This window comes from Jaculus jaculus, chromosome 3, assembly GCF_020740685.1.
Source record: "Jaculus jaculus isolate mJacJac1 chromosome 3, mJacJac1.mat.Y.cur, whole genome shotgun sequence".
Lineage (NCBI taxonomy): Eukaryota > Metazoa > Chordata > Mammalia > Rodentia > Dipodidae > Jaculus > Jaculus jaculus.
The window spans coordinates 108,671,029-108,696,475 of record NC_059104.1 but is presented as its reverse complement, the minus strand read 5'-3'; the positions used below and the strand labels follow the sequence as shown (position 1 = coordinate 108,696,475).

At 42.0% G+C, this 25,447-nt stretch overlaps 1 protein-coding gene and 1 pseudogene across 4 annotated transcripts in view; one reads left to right on the top strand and one right to left on the bottom strand.

Moving 5' to 3' along the window:
* The window catches only part of Exph5 (exophilin 5), a 91,870-nt gene that overhangs the window by 57,394 nt on the left and 9,029 nt on the right, over positions 1-25,447 (top strand). The window contains exons 2-5 of one of the 4 annotated variants that reach the window (XM_045145810.1): positions 629-789; positions 2,670-2,826; positions 14,807-14,855; positions 25,119-25,254. In XM_045145810.1, coding sequence (XP_045001745.1) covers positions 629-789; positions 2,670-2,826; positions 14,807-14,855; positions 25,119-25,254 — 503 coding nt within the window. Of the gene's footprint in view, positions 1-628; positions 790-2,669; positions 2,827-11,627; positions 11,727-14,806; positions 14,856-25,115; positions 25,255-25,447 lie in introns of those variants that run through there. The other 3 variants (XM_004652951.2, XM_045145811.1, XM_045145812.1) reach the window with 3 other exon arrangements.
* LOC123459379 lies at positions 22,370-23,295 on the bottom strand (annotated as a pseudogene).

Sequence of the window (25,447 nt, the reverse complement as noted above, 5' to 3'; positions counted from 1 at the left end):
TGGACACATTTGTGCTCTGTGTGGCCTTTGCTGTTCTTCTCAAAGTCCACTGGTCCTTACAGCCTGAGCATCACCCCTGTGCTATTCATGACCTTTTGTGTTTTGTGTGGAAAGAATTCCATTATCTACAACCATTCCACTCCATCGTTTCCTACATGTTAGCTTTAATCTTTGACCACTAGACGGACAAACAGGGATCCTATCTGTTATGTTCACTATTTAATTCCCATTGCCTGCATAAGACTTGAATGAATATTTAGGTGATTAACATTGCTCAATAGTCATTTAATGGATTAATGAGTGAGTGAATGAGTAATTGGAACCTGAATATTCTAGTTTCTACATGCCATTAGAACATCTATCATTTAGTTGCTTTATAGGTCAGGTTTTAGCACATGGCTCAACCTGGTTTCTTGACATTGACTCTATGATTATTTTAACTACTAGTAAGATCTTTTTAGGCTGTCATCATATACAGCAGAATGTTTATAAGTATGGGCACCATAATCCAAAGAATATTCCAACTAAAGCCATTTTTTCCTAGTAGGTAAAGTTTAGCTCATCACATGTGTTTATACTACATATGAATGAACCTGAAGACTCTACCGATATCTCTGTTTTATTTCAGCAAACTTCAAAGGACAAAGAGGGATATCAGATGGCTCCAAGGAGTGACTGGTGAATGGTTTGAAGAAATTCAAAGAAAGAAGTTTTGTAATGAAACAGATGTTAGCCAAATGTTAAAACCACCACTTACATACAGGCTAAGGAAGGAGATGGCAAAAAATGGTGAGAAAAATTAATTTGGGTTTCAATTATCTTTTCTTTTCCTTGTGGCATAGTACCATAGACAATGGCTCAGTAGATCTTCAGTTTAGCCAATTGATAGCTCAGGACTGCTATGAGGGATGAAAGTCTCATAATGTAGTATGGGCTACAAAGAATGAACTGAAATTTTACAGTAATAATGTCTTGGCAGCATAGCAATTATGGATGTCAAAAGCCCTGTGATAAATCTCCACTCTGCCTCTGTACTTGTGAATTTGTTCAGATTGTTTGTTCTTTGTAAACTTCAATTTTCTCATCTTTTAATGGAATGTTCTGGTGAGAGGACCCACATGGCTGATGTGAGTCATCTCCAGAATTGTGGCCTATGGCACATACTGAAAACACCCTGCTTACTCGTGAAGATTTTAGGCAGAAATTAGTTTCCTTCCTATGGTCATGTGAGGATGCTTCCTCTGTTCCTAGCCTGTACAGAAGGGGGAGATAAACACAGCAAAGGCTTCCATCTTTCAAGTAAACTTATCTCAAAGCCAGGCGTGGTTGATACCAGAATCCTTAGGGGCAGAGGCTGGCCCTGCATCCCTAACAAGCAATGCTTGGTCACTTATCCTCAAAAAAGGAGACAAAATAATAGTAAAGGCCCAGTGACCTCTCTACCTGAAATTCATCTTTGGACTCTTAACATGAACTGTAGCTTAAATAGATGCTATGCACAATTAAACAGTATTGGTCAAGTAGTGGCCCTACCCACCATTAGCCCATCACTATCTTGGCTTCCTTGTTTCCTGCAAGATGGTCTTAACCAGTTGTCAGAACTGTATTCGATGTCTTTCTGTGAGATAGTATCCTCATCCAGGATCATCCTTTTCCTTCTCTAAGCATAAGATTCCTGGAGAAATTTCCAATGGAAATCATTGTGTCAGTAGTCTGGTAGCCAAAGGGAGAGTATAAATGTCTCTTTAGAATATCTTCAATCCTGCCAGGACAGTTACATAGTGTTAAATGCCTATAATCCTGGCACTAAGGAGGCTAAGGCAGGCAGAGCTCAAGTTTGAGGCCAACCTGGGTTACCTAGTGAGTTCCAGACCACCCTGAGCTAAATAGCAAGATTTTTGTCTTAAAAAAACAAAACAAGGGCTGGAGAGATGGCTTAGCGGTTAAGCGCTTGCCTGTGAAGCCTAAGGACCCTGGTTCGAGGCTCGGTTCCCCAGGTCCCACGTTAGCCAGATGCACAAGGGGGCGCACGCGTCTGGAGTTCATTTGCAGAGGCTGGAAGCCCTGGCGCGCCCATTCTCTCTCTCTCCCTCTATCTGTCTTTCTCTCTGTGTCTGTCGCTCTCAAAAAAAAAAAAAAAAAAGAAAAAAAGAAACAAAACAAAACAAAAAAAAAAAAAAAAAACACACCAAGGCTGGAGAGATGACTTAGTGGTTAAGGCACTTGCCTGTTAAGCCTAAGGACCCAGGTTCAATTTTCCAGTACCCAGATAAGCCAAATGTACAAGGTGGCACAGTGTCTGGAGTTCATTTGCAGTGGCTGGATGCCTTGGTGCACCCATTCTCTCTCTTTATCTGCCTTTTTCTCCCTCATAAATAAATAAAATATTATTTTAAAAGGCACCATCAATAAGCATTTTTATCTCTTAGGTATTTTTAAAATATATTATTTATTTATTATTAGAGAGAGAGAATGAGGCACCAGGGCCTCTAGCCACTGCAAACGAACTCCAAATGCATGTGCCACCTTGTGCATCTGGCTTAGGTGGGTACTAGGGAATTGAACCTGAGTCCTTAGGCTTTGCAGGCAAGCACCTTAACCACTAAGCAATTTCTCCAGCCCATCTCTTAATATTCAAAAAATTTTAAATGTTTACTTTTTTTGCCCAGATCCTATGGAATTGCAAGCATCAAGATCTAAAGCCCCAGCAAATCACAAACTGTCTGTTCCTTCTCGAATGAGCTTCCGGTCATCATTTGCTTCCCTGTTCTCATTCAGAAAATCTGGGAAGGAGACTTTGAAGCCTCAATCTCAGAGACAGAAAGGGTGAGTTACTTGGATGCTGTGACAACTTCTTAGTTATCCCATAACAAAGGCGCAGGGCCTGTTTGCTATACAGACTGCTTACTGTTTGTTCTTAGAATTCTAGTCAGCACCATCAGGGTGGAGGAAATGGTCCTTCCCTCCTATGAGGACAGACTTCCTGGGAGGTTGTGAAACCTGGATCACTTGAGATCCAACTGGCAGGCAACTGCAGACCTGCAGGCGTCCCTGATGGTGGACTTGGTGAATGAGGGGTTAAATTTTGAGCAATAGTTATTAACAGTTGCTTCTCTGTGCCAAGGGCAGCATAGTCCGTTGCCTTAACTGAGAAGGTATGTTTAAATCAAAACTACTCTTCTAGGGTGGGTGGGTGTCCAACTGTTATCAGTGGAGTTAAATTTAAAGATGAAGAAAGTATCAGGCAAAGAAAAGAGTAGAAAAAATGGCTGTGAAACAAGGAAAAATGAATTTAGTTACTGGAAATATTGACCCCAGCGCATGTGCCCAGGACTTCAATATGGCTGAGGAGAGGGTGCCTTGGAGCCCTGTAGGCATGGTGGCAGATGGTTCCTCATTGGTTTAATGCTGCATAAATCAGTTTAACTTGACTCTTGTCATTGGACTATTTTGGGGAAAACAAGCCAGGCTGTGTTTGCAGTCAAGCTGACTGCTGAATATTTTCAGCATGTCTTCCTGGTTGCAAAGCTCCCCACCCTCTTAAGGTGTTGGCTTGGCACGTGATGTGTTCCGTGTGTTGACAAACCTTTCGTGCTCAGTCCAAGGTGTCAGAAGTCGCCGTCACAGGCGGCAGCAAGAGGTTGGTGGGCGGGAGATGAGGCCTCTCTTGGCCGAGCCTGCCCTGCCCGGCCCTGCCCGCCCCTCCCCCTCCTCCCCTCAACTGGATGGAAGGTTTTTATTTCCAGCTTTCACCAGGGATCTTTTCTGTCTAATGAAATAATGACGAGCTGAACAAAATGTAGGCTTAGGTGACTGTGCTACCAGAGTGACTTGTCAGGAAATACTCTTCCAACAGGTGAGTCACTTTTGTTTTTAAAAACTTCTGAGACACTAAAAATTCTGTCTCTGGGGAGATTTCTGATTGGAAAGTATTTCATGCCTAAGAACTATTTCTTTAAAGGAGAAAACAAGTATGTGTGTGGTGTATCTGGGATTTGTGTTGTAACCTGTCTGTTAGGTGCTTGTTTATTTTAAAGGAGAGTTTCCTATGGCTGAATGCAGCATGAGTGAACTGGGGAAAGCAAAGGAACGTGCTGAGCTCATGCTGCGCTTCGGCAAAAGCTGGTGGGAGAAGATCAGAGACCTGTGATCGTTTGTTCTTGGTCTGTGTTTTGGCCATCAGCCAAATGGAAAAAAAAATTAAAACCTGAAGACTTCTGCTTAGATACCAAAAATGACTTGTAACTTTCTTGACCAGATTACTGAAACATAGAAACAGTATGCAGAAATGAAACTAATTTAATTCAAGTAGAAGCGTATGTTTAACACAACTCAGAAATATCATCTTTGCATACATTTAACTTTCAAGCTATAAGTGAGAGATTCAGCGTTTATCTTAATATGATCATTATTACTGGTAAATATATGCTTCATTTTTATTTTTTAATATTCTTTTTACTTTTGGTAGTTTTGAAACAGGGTCTTACACTATAACAAAGGCTATCCTAGAACTCACTGTTACCTAGGCTCGTCTCAAGTTCACAACAATCCCCCTGCCTCAGCGTGTACACGTAGTTATTAACCCTGCCATTATAGGATATAACACAAGACAAACCAACCCCAGTATTTAGACCTCAGAACTTTCCTAAAATAAAAAGCATTTCTTTTGATTTTTAAATTTGAACATGAGCGCAACATTTGGTTAGAATCCTAAACATGAGGGAGCAAGAATTTTTAAGAGGGGTGTTCAACCAAGACAGCTAACATAAATTGTGTATTATAAATCTTGAGGGCTTTTTTCATATCAGGCAAGGTTTAGTCCTCTGACAGTTATGATCTTCCAAAATATAAAATCAACCTTCAAAATATCTTCTGACTCAGGAGACTTGCCTCTAAGCCCCAGAGGAACTGACAGGACTTGTGAGGGCAACCTCCAAGTTTCAACTTGCTGAAGCCATTGAGGACTTCACTTTGCCACACTTGCTGCTCTGGAGAACAGTCAGTGAAGTGATTTAGAGGAGATACATATTTTTACATTCACAAACTATTTAAATTTCTTTTAAGATATACAATGTTTAATACTTCCACATCATAATGTTAATTTTTAAAATATTTTTATTTAGTTAGTGTGAACAGAGAGAGACAGAGAAAAAAGAGACAGAGAGAGTAGGCATGCCAGGCCATCCAGCCATTGCAAACAAACTATATGCAATAACCACTTTATGAATCTGGCCTTATCTGGGTACTGGGGAATTGAACCTGAGTCATTAGGCTTTGTAGTCAAGCACCTTAACTGATGAGCCATTTCTACAGCCCCATAATGTTAACTTTTAAATCAATTAAAGCTCTATTTCTATTAATCATTGTTTTATTCTCTTCCCCTTAGATAGTATTCACATTATGTAATTTTATCTTTCATTTATAAAATTTTAGTTATTGTTCTCATTATAATAAGTACATAGTTGAATATCCAACACAGAAGCCAATAGTGAAGTTATTAATAAAGTTACGAGAGACACACGATTGAACTAGAGGCCCAGATTTAGAAAATTGTGGTTTAAATTTCCAAAATACTTGGGCTGGAGAGATGGCGTAGCGGTTAAGCGCTTGCCTGTGAAGCCTAAGGACCCCGGTTCGAGGCTCGGTTCCCCAGGTCCCACGTTAGCCAGATGCACAAGGGGGCGCACGCGTCTGGAGTTCGTTTGCAGAGGCTGGAAGCCCTGGCGCGCCCATTCTCTCTCTCCCTCTATCTGTCGTTCTCTCTGTGTCTGTCGCTCTCAAATAAATAAAAAATTAAAAAAAAAAATTTCCAAAATACTGTTCAGAGAAAAAGTAACCAAATAAACAACCCCTGTTTACAAAAGACAGTTTTCTGTTGTTCTAAAACACTCAATTGTCAGTTAATTTATTTTCCACTTTAAAGCTTTGGATGCTTTGGTTTGTTGTGTTGTGTTTTGTTTTGTATGCAGGACCTTGCTGTATAGTGTAGGCTGGCCTCAAACTCACTACATAGTCCAGACTAAGTTCAACTCACAGTTCTCTAGTGCCAGCCTCCTAGATAATGGGACTGTAGATATGTGCCATTATTCACAGCTCTATGCTTTGGTTTTAACTCAGAAATGACACTGGCAACTGAGTAACCTTCCTCAGGAAAAAAATAAAATGGCTGGCTTCATCATTTCACCAGATATACTTGTTATACTTTTGGACCCAGCCAATAAAAGTACAGTAGCTCTTTCTCCCCTGCCAGTGTAAACACAGTTGCTCTCCCTCCTCATCTAGCTTGGATCATTGAAAGAAAGTCTGGATTCACATAGCTTTTATTACAATATATTAGCATTGTTCCATTTCATTATTAATTGATGTTGAGAATATTTCTCTGTGCTTAATGTATGAATTAAATTTTATCATAGGTCTCCCTGAACAAGAAAAACACAGCATATATGGTTTTGGTACTGTCTGTGCTTTCAGAAATCCACTAGGGGTCTTGGGATGTGTCATTCCCACAAGGATAAGGGGCTACTGTATGTGAGGTTTTTGTTGCTTTCATTTGACTTTTGGAACTGGGTCTCACACCTCTGCTGAAGGTGACCTGGAGCTCACAATGTAGTCTAGGCTGGTCTTGAACTTATGGTACTTCTCCTGCTTCAACTCCTGTTGTTGAGATTACAGGCATGAGCCCCCATGTCCAGCAGTATGTGGGGTACCGAAATTTTGACTTCCTACCTTCAGAGGGCAAAAAAGGCATGGAAACACAACGACTTTCTAAAATACTAACAAAGATGTACTGTTTCTGTTTCAAATTATATTCCATCTCCCAAACTTATACCATATCCCAATTATCCCATTGGATTTTTTTTCTTTTCAAATTTTTTATTAACAACTTCCATGATTATAAAAAATATCCCATGGTAATACCCTCCCCCCCACACTTTCCCCTTTGAAACTCCATTCTCCATCATATTCCCTCTCAGTCCCTCTTTTATTTTGATGTCATGATCTTTTCCTCCTACTATGATGGTGTTGTGTAGGTAGTGTCAGACACTGTGTGGTAATGGATATCTAGGCCATTTTGTGTCTGGGGAACATGCTGTAAGGAGTCCCACCCTTCCTTTGGCTCTCACATTCTTTCCTCCACCTCTTCCGCAATAGACCTTGAGCCTTGAAAGGTGTGACAGAGATATTGCAGTACTGAGCACTCCTGTCACTTTTTTCTAGCACCATGATGCCTTCTGAATCATCCCAAGGTCACTGCCATACAAAAAGAGAAGATTCTCTACCAAAAGTGAGAGTAGCATTAATATATGGGTATGAACATTAAGAGAAGTGCTTACTGGGCAGTTTGATAAGCATAGTATATACATTTAGCCAGACAGCAGCAGACATTACACCCCTAGGGCTCATGACTATCCCTGTTTTAAATTTTCAGTATCAGGGATATATTCCCTTCCATGGAGTGGGCCTCCAGTCCAATTAGAGGGCAATTGGTTTCCACCATGACAGACATGCCACTATTGCACCCCTTGGCTCATTTGACCTGGCTGGCCAAATATAAGGCTTGCAGTGTCCACTATTGAGTATCTTCACTGGTGATTTCTCTTTCTCCCATTGAACTGGATGCAGAATGGCTTCTTCCAGCTTTCTGTCAGCTGGTCTACATGGAGGAATTTTAAATTATCTGTAAATGATTGACCTGATGCAAACCCTACAAAGAAAGAAAAAGATTTTCTGTTTATTTTTTGTCTTTAAAAATTTTTTTATTTGCTTATTGGTTTCAAGACAGGGTTTCATGATGCATTTCAGCTACCCAACTGCTGGTATTACAGGTGTAATGTAATTTAATGCCCAGCTTGTTTAAATGTGTGTGTGTGTGTGTGTGTGTGTGTGTGTGTGTGTGTGTGTATTGCTGCCCAGTATGTTGAAGAAAAGTCTACATATTCTGCATGTAGCTTTCTTGTAAGCTGTGTTTCCTTGTGTCACGTTATGGGGTAGCTGGTGTATATGACAGGTGGTGCTCAGCCCCCACCACAGAATTTCAGTAGTTCTTATTTAACAAGCCCTCTCTGTAGTTCAGTAAGTATCTAGCTGCTGACAGCATCAGCCTGCAAGTGCTGTCTTCTTGCCAATGGAGTATTGCCCACAACTGCTCCTTTCTTGGTCCAGACTCTCAGTTAGTGCAGTGATTCCCACCACTCCAGAATGAGGTGTTGTGCTTTACTTTTCTCTGTTCCTTGTTCCAACATGCTCTACCAGGAAGTCACTCCCACAGGGAGCCACTAACCTCCTGTCTATATAGCTACTTAAAGCTACACAGCCATATGCTACCTATGGGTTATGGTGATTTCAGAAATGTGGATTTGTCTTTCCTTGTTCTTCTTGTGGTAATCCCAAAGTCTAGGTCAAAGTGAAAGCACAAAAGATCTAGTTTATAAGTGTCATAAATAACATGTATAATTAATCTTATAGTCTTTCCTTCAAGGATTTTCATAGTGCTTAACATACTGTTGATTAATTCCAACATAGTTGTAATTAGAGTGACAACTATAATCTTGGAGTAAGAGTCTACATGCTCATTCCCTTGTTCCTTTCAGATGATTTTCTTGCTTCTCATATAAGGAGGTTTGGTGGATACACCTAACTGCTCTTCAGACATGCCCAAATTTGCCTGACCCTGGGCGTGCACTGCCTAGTCCATCCAGCTGCAAGCTCCCTTATGTAAGCAGAAGGGTCAAACAGAAATACTATTTTGGAAAGTTAAAAGGCAAATCATATTTTCTCCGGGGTTAATTATTTCTGTCTCTTTCTCCCTCCTTCTCCCTATCCCCTCCTCTTCTCTCTCAACCTCTCTCTCCTTCCTTTCTCCCTTCTTCCCCTATCTCTCTCCTAGTTGAAGTCTGAGCTAGAAGATAAGGAATCTAGGCCCCTTAGACTGAGAAGTCAGAGTGAGCTAGATCCTTTGGTATTGTTCCTCTTAAGATCTCAGTGTGGTGCCCACAGATGAACAGCAGAGCTGTGTGGCGGAAATGAAAAGGAGTGTATGAAGTTTCAGCCTGGAGCCTGTGGTTCTCAAGAGATCGGGTTGGTCATTATTAGAATCTCATCAGCAATTTTACAGGGGTGACAGATATAGGTCCCTACCTTGCATTCTGACTTAGATATATGAAGCAGGGCACAGGGAATTTGCTGCTGCTTCTTTTTTTTTCCCAGATATTTGGAAGCTTCTGCAGCCTAGCTTATTCATATTGTGGTAATGGCTATAAAAATTCCTGGCATGGGTGATAACAGCCAAGGAGATAGCTTTGCTTTCATGTAATTATCAAGCTTTTATCCAATGCCAGACCAGTGTGTTTAGTGTGGTGATAAAATACTGAAAATAAATCAAAGTCCCTTCTCTGACTTCATAGAACACATGATTGCCACATGCGACCAAGGAGGGAAACGTCAGAATGGGAACGGCCTCCTCAGAAGCTAATAAGAATCAGTTACATCATGCCCAACATGGATTTGTTCTAGCAGTTTCCAGAAAATGATAGTAAGGGCTTTGAGGAATGGGTACTGTTTTGTAATCACACAGGAGTCCCCTTGCCATAATCTGGTTAAATGATGTGTGTGCGTGCTCGTGTGTACAGATGCTTGTGCACATGTATGTGGAGGCCAAAAGACAACATCAGGGGTTGGTCCTTAAGAATGTCTTCCACCTTTTTTGAGATAGGGTCTGTCATTGGCTTGGAGCTCACTAGTTAAACTAGACTGGCTGGCCATCAAGTCCCAGATATCCACCTGTCTTTGTGATTAACAGCTTGCCACCATGCTGACATTTTTACATGGAAACAGGAGATCAAACTCAAGTCCTTATATTTGCAAGGCAAACATTTTATTGACAGCTATCTCCCCAGCTCCTAGAGCTAACTTCTTTTAAACTTTTATATATTTGCAAGCAGAGAGACAGGAGGGAAAAACAGAGAGGGAGAGCGAGAGAGAGAGAGAGTGCACAAATGGGTACACCAGGGCTTCTAGCCCCTGCAAACGAACTCCAGATGCATGAACAGCTTTGTGCATCCAGTTTTACGTGGATATTGGGGAATTGAACCAGGGCTGTTAGGCTTTGCAGACATACACTCCTGCTACTATGGAGCCCTATGCCACCATAGCTTCCTTACCAAAATAAACCCTTTCTCTCTTAAGTTGCTTCTTGTCAGGTATTTAATCCTGCAACAAGAAAAGAAACTAATACAACATTGCTGAAATAGGAAAGGCCAAAGTGAGCAAACATGTGCAAGATTTAGGGTACAGTGAGGAGGTCCTAGTAAGTCAATGTGATGAGTGAGGGAAGAGGAAGAGGCATAGCAATTAACTCTCTTCTACTCTGCCTTGAGAAACAGGATGAATGATCCTGGATATAAAAGGAAGAATGGATATGGTAAGGATGAGAATGACCATGCTGGTTCATCTGCTCAACAAAACCACACTAGGGTTGGAGAGATGGCTTAGCAGTTAAGGTGCTTGCCTACAAAACCTAAGGATTCAGATTTGATTCCACAGTGCCCATGTAAGCCAGATGCACGAGGTGGTGCATGCATCTGGAGTTTGACTGCAGTGGCTGGGTCCCTGGCAGATCAATTAATTATCTCTCATTTAAAAAATTACAAAAAAGAAGCAACAAAAATTACTACTAATTTCAACATTCAGTGGGGAATGAATGAATCTGCAGGAAAGTGGCATGTCTCAATTTGTCCTGATAACTATGCCTTCAAGTAGAAAGAATGGATTGGGACAAAACTTGGGGAAGTTAGGACAGTTAAGAATCTATTGCAATAAAAAGGTGAGATATGATCATCATGTTAATGAGGGTAACAGCAGGCAGATGTGGTGATAAGGATGGATTTGAGAAGGATTTCTAAGTTGGAGTCAGTAATATTGCTAACTGGGTAGATAGAAATGAGGGTGGAAGAGGACATGGATTCTCATTTAAATTATTGTACCTCATTGGTTAAAGACATGGGGAAATCACCCAGGGTTCTGGTTAGAAAACAATATTATTGATACCCACTCTATTATATTGCATGAGAATTTATGAATAGTATCTGCAAAGATATGGACGGAAAAGAGACTATTTTAGGGTAGAACTAACTTGACAAGTCCAGAGTTCAGATACCTACAAGGAGCACTGTAGTGAGATGATGTGTGGATAATGGAGGATTGTCTAAGAGATTCACCAGATAAAAGAAAAGCCTTGGGCTGAAGAGATGGCTTAGCAGCTAAGGAGCTTGCCTGTGAAGCCTGAGGACTCATGTTCAACTCTTTGGATCCCATGTAAGCCAGATGCACAACGTGATGCAAGCACACAAAGTCACACATGGGCATAAGGGGCACACATGTCTGGAGTTCATTTGCAGTGGCTGGAGGTGCTGGCATGCCAAGTCTTTCTCTCTTTCTCTCTCTTTCATTCTCTTGCATAAAAAGCCAGTCTGTTGGGCTTGCCTTCGAAAAAAAAAAAAAAAAAACCTCACGACATGTTAAGATTTTAGGTAACACTTTGCAGGATTGTTAGACAGGTGATTGAAAATATCTAATTTGCATTTTACATAGATCTTTCTCATGGTGGTATGAAGGATGGAGGGGAGTCCAGAAGAGAAACTGAAAGTTGAATATCAGCTAGAATGATTTTGACCGAAGAAAGGACATTTGTAAGGGTCTCTGACACATGGCATCAATAGCACTTGGGGGTAACTGCAAAATATGGTATATCTTTACTTCTTTGAGCAGTTCTACCTTTCTGGAAATGTCCTCACAGGCACCACCATTAATGTTATTTATAGGTTATTCTAAATCCAGTTAACAGATAGTCTCTTACTATACAGGCTAGACTGGCCCTAAACTTGCTGCCTTGGCCTCCCAAGCACTGGGATTACATGATGATAGCTGGGCACCACCATGCCCAGCTCCAGTTTCTCAGGCTATTCTTACCCCTTTGTACCAGTTCTCTGCCACCCTACTGCCTCCCCTGTGCATCTCTAGGAAGTGCTTGCTGGCCTCTCTGTGGTTTGGATACTTCCATCTCATTACTGTCCTCATAAAGGATTACATGGTATTATGGCTCTTTGTGCATCTTATCTTTCTTATAATGAAAAGCTCTCAGAATACAGGGTCTTTATCCCAGCCATATCCATTTCTTCCACAGAGCTCAAAATAGTTCATAGCACATGGGAGGCATGCAGTTGGAGCAAGTGTATAAAGAGAGGAAGAATAAAAATACAAGCACTTCTAATCCAAAAATCCAAAATCTGAAACATTTTGAAAATCAACATGATACCCCAAATAGAAAATTCCACACCTGATCTCATGTGATAGATTTTAGTAAAATGCACTACATTCAGGTTATAGGTACAATGTGTATATGAAACATAAGTGAATTTTGTGTTTAGACTTGGGTCCTATCCCCAAGATATTTCATTTGGTACATGCAAATTTTTAATTAAAAAAACAACAACACTGGTGCTGAGATGACTGTGTAGATAAAGTGCATGTTGCACAGCATGAAGACCTAAGTTTAGATTCCCTGCACCTATGTAAAAAGTCAAGGATGGCAGTAGATAAGCTGGAGAGACAGAACGATCCCCAGGCCTCGCTAGGCAGCTAGTCCAGCCAAATTGATGAGCTCCAAGTACAGTGAAAGACCTTGTCTTAAAAAATAACTTGGAGGGTTGGAGAGATGGCTTAGTGGTTAAGGTACTTACCTGTGAAGCCTAAGGGCCCATGTTGGACTCTCCAGGTCCCATGTAAGCCAGATGCACAAGGTGATGCAAGCATGTAAGGTCACATGTGTGCACAAGGTGGCACATATCTGGAGTTTGATTGCAATGGCAGGGGTCCTGGTACACCAGTTCTCTCTTGCTCACTCTCTCTGTCTTACTCACTTTCTCTATCATAAAAAAAATAACATGGAGAATGATTGAGGAAGACATTTGACATCAGCTTGTGTCCTACATACATACACATACATATACACACACACATACACACCTCCACATGCACACATACATGTACTTATTCACAGCCATACACCACAGACACAATCTAAGCTAAGCTTGGTAGCACAGGCCTGTAATTCCACCTACTCAGAACGGTAAGGTAGAAGAATCACAGGTTCAAAAACATCCTGAGCTATTTAGTGAGACTCTGTCTCTGGAGATGCAGCTCAGCAGTAGAGTAATTGCCTAGCATGTACAAAGCCATACATTCAGTCTCCAGTATGAAAGTAGAAGAAAAAAAAAAACCTCTTGAAAACCAAAAACTATTGATTCAAAGCATTTTGCGTAAGGAATACCCAGCCTATGTTTGACACCAAATATTGTAAGTAGAGCTAATGTTTTAGAATAATGTTTAAAAATCCATAATACTAATTTCAATTTCTGTTCATCATCTGAGCTCAACTATAAAACACATATGGATAGCTGTAAATTATGAAATAACTTGGCCTCTATTGTGGTTTTAGTCAGGTGACCCCCCATAAATTTAGGTGTTCTGAATGCTAGATTCCCAACTGATAGAGATTTGAGAATTAATGCTTCCTTGAGGGAGTATATTATTGTGACCTGACTTATGGGTGTTATAGCCAGTTTCCCCTTGCCAGTGTTTGGCACACTCTTCTGCTATTATTATCCACATGATGTGGGCAGGGGTGATGTCCACCCTCTGCTTATGTCATTATTTTCCCCTGCCATCATGGAGCTTCCCCTCAAGTCCGCAAGCCAAATAAACCTCTTGTTTTCCCCCACAAGCTGCACTTGGTCAGATGATTTCTGCCAGTAATGGGAACCTGACTGCAAGATCCTCATTGGTTCTATGTTCAACTTTAAAGAGCTGTGAAGCGGCTAGAGATTTGGATGAAGGACCCTTGTACCTGGCCACTTTTGGTTGTTCCAAGCTACAGCCCCAACTTGTCTAAGTCTTGTTTTCTCTTGCTCTTTTCTTGGTTTCATACTTTAAGTCATAACAGCCTACTAAATCCTGAATCAGGATTCAGGATGAGCACATCCTGGCATAGGGTTACAAACTGAAAGACCTACAGCTAGCTCAAGTTTGGATATGGGTACTGTAAATTATTCACCTTCTCATCAATCTGAGAGACACAATGAAAACAGTAGTATTTGCTTACTTCCAGGAGTATTTCACTTAAGTCAGGAATCTATGAACATAATCACCAAAAGCAATTCTTACAGAGTTTACTTTTTAAACATTTCTCATCGATTAATTCTCGTCTTTATTTAATTGTCTTTTAAGTACCCAGAAACAAAAAAGTTTCAATTTGAAAGAACAGTTAAAGGTCTGCATTGGTTAAGGAAGGCTATGGCTTCAGACAGCTGGGCCTAGTTGCAAGCCTGGATCCTCACTATACTCCTTGAGTTGAGTATTCCAAGTTAGATGATGTGCCATTGTGAATCTGGATTTATGTGGGCACTGGGAAATCTAACCCCTAGTCCTTAGGCTTTTCAGGTAAGCACCTTAACCAGTGAACCACCTCCACATTTTTTAATAATTTTTATGCTGTGCTCAAACACAAATCAATTATTATGACATTTTTTGGCTACCTGAGTAGCAAGGTATAAATACTCCTTCTAAGAAATTGTAGGAAAAGGTTTCTGAAATTGTCTTCAATAATGAATTAACCAAAAAATATATTTTAAAGAGCATTAGAGATATATCTTCTTATGCTATCAATGTGTAATGATAGACATGCTATTGGTTTTTAACTCTTGGTTAAAGTTAAACTCTTTGAAGAAATTATTTCAAATTCTCTCTACAGAAGTGATGGCCATGTAGGACTTCCTATGTCTGTGAGGAGAACAACTATGGTAAGTAGCTGAGTAACTAAAGGTTACATTAAGAAGTTTCAGCATTTATGTAATCTAGGTTGGCTACCTATTTGACTAGGACTTTCCTCAGTTTAGCTTTAAGCACACTTTAGAAGCTTAGATTTCTCCCAGAGAGTTCAATTTCCCAATCATGGAGGATTTGCAACTGGCTCCAGTATTGGAAGACTCACACAGTGGGTTCAGCCAGGAAACAGTGAGGCCATCACATTACCGCTCATTCCATCACTGGCATCTGTGGTATTTACCACATATCACTCCTGTACAGCCCTAAGCAGGTGGACATGGGGAGACATGAGGCAGCCACAGCCAGTTTTTGTCAGCTGGTATGTGTCTCATCCAGATCCTTTCTGAGTCTGACCACATTTTTTTTTTTTTTTAAATTTTTGATTTTTCAAGGTAGGGTATCTCTCTAGCCCAGGTTGACCTGGAATTTAGTCTGTAGTCCCAAGGCAGCCTCGCATTCATGGTGATCCTTCTGTCTCTGCCTCCTAAGTACTGGAATTAAAGGTGTGCACCACCATGCCCAGCCTTGACCACAATTGTTATTCAAAGAAGAAACCACTGAGCTGTGAAGTGTGCTTGGCTGGAACAAGTTCACATAAGATCCCTACTCAGCATGACCCTCATGGTAGCAAAGACATACAATTTAAATTCACCAGTGTTTACATGCTTGTAAGATGGAGAAGCTTTAGGTTTTTGGTTTCTGCTTTTCCTAGGTCACAACTTTTGTTCTACATGTGCCTGGGTATTTCTGAATAACTCATGAGCTTTGGAAATGAAAAAAGGTCAACTTTAGGAAAGGGTCTAAATGTATAGGAGGAGGGAAGAAATTATTTCAATATATTACTTTTAAATTTCTTAAATTTTTGTTTATTTGAGAGATAAAGAGCAGAGAGAGAGAGAATGTGTGTACCAAGGCCTTCAGTCACTGCAAACAAACTCCAGACACATGTGCCACCTTGTGTAGCTGGCTTATGTGGGTCCTGAGGAATTGAACCTGGGTCCTTTGGCTTTGCAGGCAAGTGTATTAACCACTAAGCCATCCCTCCAGCCCCAATTTATTATTCTTATTACCAGTATTCCCATCACACCCCTCCCTCAAAAACCCATGGGGTAGAACCCTTGTAAGGAATAAATGGAAACAGGGGTTCTTTATATCAAAAACAAATGTGAGGGCTAGATAGATGGCTCAACAGTTAAGAGTGCTTCTTGCCCATGTACGAGGGCCTGAAGGAGCCTGAGGAGAGCTGAGGAGTTCTGAGTCCAGAGTTCAAGTCCCCAACACCCATGAAAATAGCATGGTGTGGCCACATACATCTGTAACCTCATTCCTGTGGGGAGCAGAGACCAGAGAATTGCTGGGCTCAGGAAGCCACCAAAGCTCCAGGATCAGTCTCACACACACACACACACACACACACACAAAAGAAAAAAATGAGTGAAGAGGGGAATACCTAATGTTCTCCTCTGACCTCCACTGTGTTCATGGGGCACAACATCTGCACATACTCAGCCATATACCACCCAGCCCCCCACACACATATACACACCACATTACATCCATTACACACATGCAAAAATATAAAGTGGCTGGGTTTAGTGGTGCATGCCTTTAATCTCAGCACTTGGGTGGCAGAGGTAGGAGGATTGCCATGAATTCATGGCCACCCTGAGACTAATTCCAGGTCAGCATTAGCTAGAGTGAGACCCTACCTTGAGAAACTAGAAAAATAAAATAAAAAGTGAAGCTCCTTTCCTCTTCATAGCAATGCTACCTTTTTTCCTGGATGATAATGCTCCACCCTGTTTCTCACCTCTAAATAACTCAGCGACATCATGACATCATGACTGACATCAATAGTGATGACTCTAATGGACAATGTATTGCTATACTTGACACAGATCATTTTACTTAATATTCAGAGACCATTTATTATGAACTAGGTACTACTACTGTCTCCATTTTGAAGATGAGAAAAGTGAAGTTTAGAGTAATTATAATGAATGCTCAAGACCACACTGGTGAATGGTAGAGTCAGGATTAAAAAAACTCTGTTTATAGGCTTTAATAGCCAGAAGTCAATGATGCTGACAACTGGTAAGCCCTGAGCCCTCTTTAGGTGAGGACTTCAGTAAGTCTGCTCCCTGGGCCCTGATCTGAGCTGCTGTGTCTCCTGCCTCTATCTTGCTTCCTGGTGAGATCAGGTATGTAGAGGGTGGTATGAACAGAGACCCAATCCACTTTGCTTTCTAAGACAGAGCCCAAGTCCAAGATGATTTGGTGCTCTGAGTTTTCCTGGAGAAGTACTCACGAAAAGCATCCTTTGTTGTTGAGTCTTGAGATGTGAAGGAAATGAAGAATTTATAGAAAAAGAAATGGAGGGGGTTGGAGAGATGACTTAGCAGTTAAGGCACTTGCCTACAAAGCCAAAGGACCCTGGTTTGATTCCCTAGTACTCTCATTAAGACAGGTGCAAAGGTGGTGCATGTGTCTGGAGTTCATTTGCAGTGGCTAGAGGCCCTGGTGCACCCATTCCCTCCCCCTCCCATCTCTATCTCAAATAAATAAAAAATATTTTAAAAAGGAAAATAAATGGAAATGCCTAGTAGTTATAAAACGATAAAACTAATTTGGCATTCTTGGAAATCAAATATCCAGTCTTAAGTTTAACAAGTATTTTTCTCTGACACTCATAACCTAATACTTTGGACTAACTGTTTCACAGTACAAGGCATTTCAATCTATTAGAGAAGACATGGGAAAATAAGGGGCTCAAGCCTATGGTAATGGTACCCAGTAGATACCAATGATAAAAAGAAGAAGGAGAAAAATACTGTGTAAAGCAAGAGTTAAGTATGGCTTGTAGATTTCCATTATTTAGTCATAGAAGTCCTGTCCCATTAGCCCACAGTGGGCTGGAAGTTTTTGATTGATACCACGGATACTCTTGTCAAAATTTAAGGTGATCAACTTTCTACCACTTGGTTGACAACCAGGTGTGTATGGATGAAGGGAAATCAGTATTTTGTGGACGTTTACTACATGATTGAATGACCTTCTTAGAAGAGAAGAAAGTTACTACTTAAACATTTTCCCAGGCTTAAAAGCAGCAAAGGCTGGGGCTAAGGATGCGGCTCAGCAGGTAAAAGCACTTGCTACGCAAGCATGAGTATAAGAGTTCTATTCCCAACACCCATGTAAAAAGTCAGGTGTGGCCACACACGTCTGTCACTCCAGTCCTGGAGGCAGAGAGACAGAAGAATTGCTGGGGCTCGCTGCTCAGCCAACCTGACTGGGACCAAGAGCTCTAGGATCAGTGAGAGACTGTGTCTTAAGGAGACCAAGCACAATCTGAACTTCTACTCTGGCCTCTGCACACATGTACACAGGGTACATATAGCTACACATGTATGTGTACACTGCACTCATGCTACATACATACCAAATAATAGCAACAACAATAATGCAATACTTATTAAGAAAGCTTTTAGAAGGAGGAGGAGGAGAAGGAAGAGGAGAAGAAGAAATGGCAGCAAAAGGTTTCATGGAGGAAAAGATAGCTCAGCAGTTAAGTACACTTCCTGCACAAGCATGAGGGCCTGAGGCTACAGGTTCAAACCCAGAAGCTGTTCTTGGTTGGGTGATTTCTACCAGCAATGCGAACCGGACTGCAACAGTAAAGTGGTACCAAGGAGTGGGGTTGCTGCTAGACACCTGACTATGTGGCTTCAGCCTTTTGTAGCTGAATTTCAAGAGGAATGTGGAAGGATTTGAAACCTTGGCCTAAGAGATGCCTCGCAGTGCTGTAAGTACAGCTTAAAGGACTATTCTGGTCTGAGCTCCAAGACCTGAATGCAGTAAGAACCATGGACTGTGAGGTTTGGCTTATGAGGGTGAGAAAGAGCTGTGCCTGAACTGGGTTAGCAGTTTGTGTGAGAAACTTGCTCTTGTGCCTGCCTGTGTCCTGAGAAGTTGTGCAGGGTTGCTTTGCGTAGAAATGAACTGATGTGAGCAGAGGAATATGGCACAGAAAGAAAAATCTTTGGGTGAACTACTGCCCGTTCAGCTGCAACTGAGAGATTACAACTTTTGAGACTGGGCTAGCTGACCTGTGCTGGGGCAACAGAAAGAATGTTGACTCTTTTGAAGGAGCCTGAGTGCTCAAGGAGTGTCTTGTTCTTCAAAGTCTGCTTTATTCCCCCCTGGATTAACAAATTGGCACCCTACCTGGTATCGTGGAGTATAAGAAATGCTGGAAAGAGGGTCATTGAGTTTGCAACACGGTCTTGTGTTTTGGAAATGGCCATGGGTAGTGTGAAGCGGGTTTGCTGGTTGCCTGCATAGAGACCCCATGGGGCCATGAGGATGAACCGTGGCTTGCAGTGGAGACCCAGTGGAGATGCCGGGACCATGAGATGGCTGCCGAGGAGCTGTCGGCCCCGGTGAAGTTTTCCAGGACTGTGAGTAGCCTAGCTGGAGGGGCGGAATTGGAATGCCAGAGACTTGTTGCTGGTTAGAATTATCGGACTTGAAGATTTGTCACTGGTTTGAGTTGCTGGACTTGAGCTACAGAGTTTGATGTTTGCCCTGGTTGTTTTAAATCTTGTATTGGTTGAATGTTTCTTTGCTATGCCCAATGCCATCTATTGCAGTGTGAATATTTATTCTGTGCCATTCTGGGTTTTTTGAGGTTATATTTTGGTATTATGGCTCAGTTAAAAGATCTTGAACTATGGGGATGTATGAACATCATTGAGATTGATAAAAAGTATGGGGACTTTTAAAGTAAGACTGAAAGCCTTGTATTTTACATCATGTATGGATATCAGTTTATGGGGGCCAGGGGCGGAATGTGGTGGTTTGATTCAGGTGTCCCCCATAAACTTAGGTGTTCTGAATGCTAGGTTCCCAGCCGATGGATATTTGGGAATTAATGCCTCCTGCAGGGAGTGTATTGTTGAGGGCGGGCTTATGGGCTTTATAGCCAGTTTCCCCATGCCAGTGTTTGGCACACCCTCCTGTTGCTGTGATCCATCTTCTGTTGGCCAGGGGGTGATGTCCACCCTCTGCTCATGCCATCGTTTTCCCCCGCCATCGTGGAGCTTCCCCTCGAGCCTGTAAGCCAAATAAACCTCTTTTTCCCAGAAGCTGCTCTTGGTTGGGTGATTTCTACCAGCAATGCGAACCGGATTGCAACACATCCTATTAAGACAAAGTTGTCTCCAAACATTGCCAGATATTCCCTATGTAACATGTAGCCTCCAACGGAGAAGAACTATCGCCTCACAAGAAAGGCATCCAAAGTCAAAGCCCACCCTTCAGCACAAGGACATGGTGGTGCACGCCTATAATCCCAGCATTTTGGAGGTGGAGGCACAGGGATCAGTTCAAGGCAGACTCAGCTACATAGTGAGTTCAATATCAGCCTGGGACAGATGAGACCCTGTCTCAAAATACACACACACACACACACACACACACACATGTGCATACACGTGCACATAAAGAATAGACACAAAACATATGGCCTGACCCTTTAGTTACTACTTGTCTCCAAATACATTCTGGCTTGCCTTACTACGTACTATTTATGACTGCCAGCTCTAAACACAAAAAGACACACCTCCGGTGTGGCATTACCATGCTAGGCCTGTGTGAGCTCCCACTATGTGTATCCCTTCTGCCTGGCACACCCTGTGCGCACATAACTGAAAACAGAAATCAAAAATGAGAATGTGGTTTAAAGCCACCAAGTCCAGTGGTGGATGTGGTGTACGCAGGAAAAGAGACACAGAGCAAATGCAGGAGCACCTTGAAAATTAATTTGTTGACTTTACCGAGTCATTTGATAATATCAGTGAGCTTGGGTTTCAGCTCCAACAGCTGCTCAGCAGGTTTGGCTGCCCTCGGAAGTTCGCAAATATTCTAAGATTACTCTCTGACAGAAGCTTTGTTTGTCTAGTCCTGTCAGAATTTCAGACATCAAGAGAGTGAATATCAGTTGTGTGAAAGGCTAATTTTACTCAGCTTGTTCTCTGCACCATGTTGAGAATGCAGTTGAGGTCTTGAAAGCCAGCATTTTGAGGCTCTGGCCTCGAAGTTACTGTGTGGGACACTTTCCTAGCTCATTGAACTCCAAGCACTCACATCAAAGAAATCCTCCAGAACTTGCAACATGGGGCAGCCAGACAGAAGGGAGGACAGCTTACATCACTTGAGAATTTTGACATGATTTTGCTGCAAAGAAGTGTTTGACCTTCATACTTATTCTAAGCTGGGAAAGGGAAATGGGTTTCCAACTTGATAGCTAAAAGGGGATGTCTGAGTCCAAGACTGAGCCCGGACTGGAGGTCTGTGTCTCCTCTGTGTCTTGGATCACAATGAAACCCATTATTTTGTGTGCTAATTTAAAAAACTGATAAAAATTACATTTTAAGGGCTAGGAAAAGAGCTCAGTGGTTAAGGTGCTTGCCTGCAAAGCCAGCAAAACCTAATGACCCAAACTGGATTTCCCAGTACCCACATAAAGACAGGTGCACAAACTGGCATATGCATCTGGAGTTTGTCTGCAGAAACTAGAGGCCCTGGTGTGCCTACATTCTCTCTCTTTCTCTCTCTCTCTCCTTGTAAATAAATAAAAATATACTTTTTAATAATTAAATCATGGGTTGGAGAGATTTCTTAGTAGTTCAGGCACTTTTCTGAAAAACCTGAGGACCCAGATTTGATTCCTCAGAACCCATGTAAACCAGGTGCACAAAGAGGCACATGTGCCTGGAGTTCATTTGCAGCAGCTGAAAGCCCCGGCATGTGCGCGTTCCCCCCCCCCCTCTCTCTCTCTCCCTCTTCCTCTCTCTCTCTATTTTCTCTCTCCCTCTTCCTCTCTCTCTCTCTCTCTCAAATAAATAAATAAAAATTACAAAGTATTTTTAACAAAATTGTATCTTAAGAGAAAAAAAATGAATAGTAGAACCCATTAGACAGCCATGAGTTGCTGATTTAGTAGTTCTAAAACCAAAACCACTGGAAAGTATGATCTTATCACTGTGTGTGTGTACATTTCCATGCATGTGTGTGTACATGTCTGTGGAGGATGATATGCTGTTTTTTGTTTTTTTTTTAGTTGTTCTCTACCTTGTTTTTTTGGGGGGGACAGAACAGAAGGTGGCATGGTACCTTTTTAGAATGTTTTATTTTAAAATTTTTTTATTTTTAAATTTTTATTAGCATTTTCTATGATTATAAAAAAAAATCCTATGGTAATTCCCCCCCACACACACTTTCCCCTTTGACATTCCATTCTCCATCATGTTCCCTCCCCACCTCAATCATTGTACTTGCATATATACAATATCAACCTATTAAGTACCCTCCTCCCTTCCTTTCTCTTCCCTTTATGTCTCCTTGTTAACTTACTGGCCTCTGCTACTAAGTATTTTCATTCTCATGCAGAAGCCCAATCATCTGTAGAGCTATCTGCCTTGTTTTTTTTTTTTTTCAGGCTTAATCCACTTTTATTTTTTTTTTCTGTATAAAACCCTTATGTGGTAGCCACAGCTGGAGCCTGGGTCCTCTGCACTGAGACTCTGGTGTGGGTTTTCACAAGATGGTCAGTGAATTCCTGGTAAGGAGACTTGGTGAACACAGTCTCTTTGCAGAGGTCGGGGGTCAAATAGCTGTAGGTCTTAGAGATGGCATCAAAAGTGGCCTTAGCAAAGTTGCCCAGGGTGGCAGTGCAGCCCCTGGCTGAAGTGTAGCAGTCATCAATACCAGCCATCAGCAGCAGCTTCTTGGGCTCGGGGGCAGAGACAATGCCAGTGCCCCTAGGGGCAGGGATAAGGCGCAGCAGCACAGAGCCACAGCGGCCTGTCACTTTACAGGGGACTGTGTGGGGCTTGCCCATCTTGTTTCCCCAGTAGCCTCTCGGGACAGGGACAATGCAGAGCTTGGCCAAGATGATGGCCCCTCGGATGGCAGTGGCTACCTCCTTAGAGCACTTGACACCCAGGCCCACGTGACCGTTGTAGTCCCCAATGGCGACAAAAGCCTTGAACCTGGTACGCTGACCAGCGCGAGTCTGCTTTTGCACTGGCATGATCTTCAAAACTTCATCCTTAAGGGACGCGCCCAAGAAGAAATCAATAATCTCAGACTCCTTGATGGGCAGGGAGAACAGATAGATCTCCTCCAGGGACTTCATCTTCATGTCTTTGACCAGGCGTCCCAGCTTAGTCAAGGGGATCCACTCCTTGTCTTAGGCTTTGCCTCCAGGAGCCCCGCTGCCTCCGCCCCACCACAGCCACGCCCACGACCGCGACCCCGGAGACCCTGCCGAAACCTCCTCGGAAGCCGCCGCTGCCTCCCAGGCCCGCCCCCGGGTCCTCCGGGCCCTCCCGCTGCACCGGCGTCATCCTCCATTTGGTGTTTTCCCGAGGAAGAAGCCTACCTTGTTTTTTGAGACAGGGTCTCTTGCTAAGCCTAGCGCTTACTGACTCTGTTAGACTTGCTAGCCAATAAGTGCCAGGGATTCTCTGTTTCCACCTCCATAGTCAGGATTACAAGTGTGTACTGCTATTCCTAACAATTTTACATGAATGCTAGGGATTTAAACTCAGGTCCTCATGCTTGTGTGGCAAGCATTTTACACCCTGAGTCATCTTTATAGCCTCCTTATACTAATTATTATTTTAAAATATTATTCATTTATTTATTTGAGAGAGGGAAAGAGGGAGGAAGAAGCAGATAGAGACAGAGAGAGAATGGGTTCACCAGGGTGTCCAGCCACTGCAAATGAACTCCAGACTCACGGGCCACCTTCTATTGTACATATGGCTTATGTGGGTACTGGGAAATTGAATTGCAGGCAAATGCTATTACCACTAAACAATCTCTCCAGCCCCTTCTAATTATTTTTAAGCTACAGCTTATTTTAAAGGATTTAGGAGACTGAGACAGAACTAAAGTTGTATTCTTTCTTAACTAGCAAATGTTTATCTTAATTTCATCAAATCCAGTCACCACCCTACTTTCAAGCTTGATTTGTCTTTATAATCTTGGGAGAACTATCCATGCCTCATCTTCACTTTCTTGTGTCAAAACTCCACTTGCATTTCCTCTGTCAAACTACCTCCTTCACCCATGACTGCTTCAACTACCCTACACTGATCACTCAGCAGAGCTGGTAGTCACTTTCTTTTTCAGTATTGTTATTTGCAGCTCACCCTGTGTGTGGCAGCACACACACACACACACACACACACACAGTGGTAAGATCATACTTTTCAGTACCTTTGTTTTCAGAACTACTAAATGGTCATGGCTGTCTTATGGGTACTGGGGAATCAAATTATGGTCATTAGGTTTGCAGGCTTTGCAGGCAAACACCTTAACTGCTGATCTACTTTTCCAGCCCTTAAAATGTAATTCTTAGCAGTTTTTTAAGCTAGCACACAAAGTAATGGGTTTTGTTATGACATTCCATACACACTTTGTTTGTTAATCCTCCTCCACTCATCTCCCCCATCCTCCTTTCTACCTCCTGCTGGTTCCCTTGCTTCCAGCAATAGTCCTCCTTCATGTTACATGTATTCTATCTCCACCTTCTTCCTGTCCCTTCTCCAGCTCTGTTCTACCAATCTAAATGACCTCTGGATGGAAACACTGTTTTTTTCTAAATCCCTCAAGTTTATAAATCCTTAGGTCCAATCATGAACTTGAGCTAAAATGTCCTTAATAGAGTATGCATAGTGTTAGGAAATTTAAAATCCTAGTCACTAGGGCCATGGGGACAATTCTTTCAACTTGAGAAAGGCTAATTTCTTTTCTGCTTGCTAGGAACCTCTCTTTTCCCAGAAGGCTTGTATAATTCTGTGAGAGGCTATTTCTTGTAATTAATTAAAAGAGTTAACAAACCAGGTGTGGTGGTGCATGCCTTTAATCCCAGAACTCGGGAGGCAGAGATAGGAGGATTGCCATGAGTTCGAGGCCACCCTAAGACTGAATTCCAGGTCAGCCTGAGTTACAGTGAGACCCTATCTCAAAAAATTACCTAGAATTAACTGTGTAGTCTCAGGGTGGCCTCAAACTCACCACAATCCTCCTACCTCTGCCTCCCAAGTGCTGGGATTAAAGGGGTGCGCCACCACGCCCGACTCCTTTGACATTTTTGTTGCACATATACATCTTTTAGCTAGAGAAGGACCAGAAATAATTTTTATATTTTTTTACTTTAAAATCAGCAGGCAAAAATATACAATTCTCCAGTGGAAAATCAACCAGTTGACAGTGTGTTTGTCCCTAAGCCAACCATTATGAGGGAAGAGAGTGGCATGCCTCCTCCATGGGATGCTTCCCTGCTAGAAAATGAATTTTTCCAAGGTAAGACTATGCATCAAAACATGTTTGGAAGTCCTGGTAATAAAGGGAAGCAAATAATGATTACAACTTTGTTAAAATGCTCAAATATCAAAATATTTTTGAAGTCTCCTTGTTTACCTCATCTGAAGAGAATCCTGATAAATGTTGTAATACAAATCTCAAAGAATCTTATGGTTAAATAGTTAAGCGAATG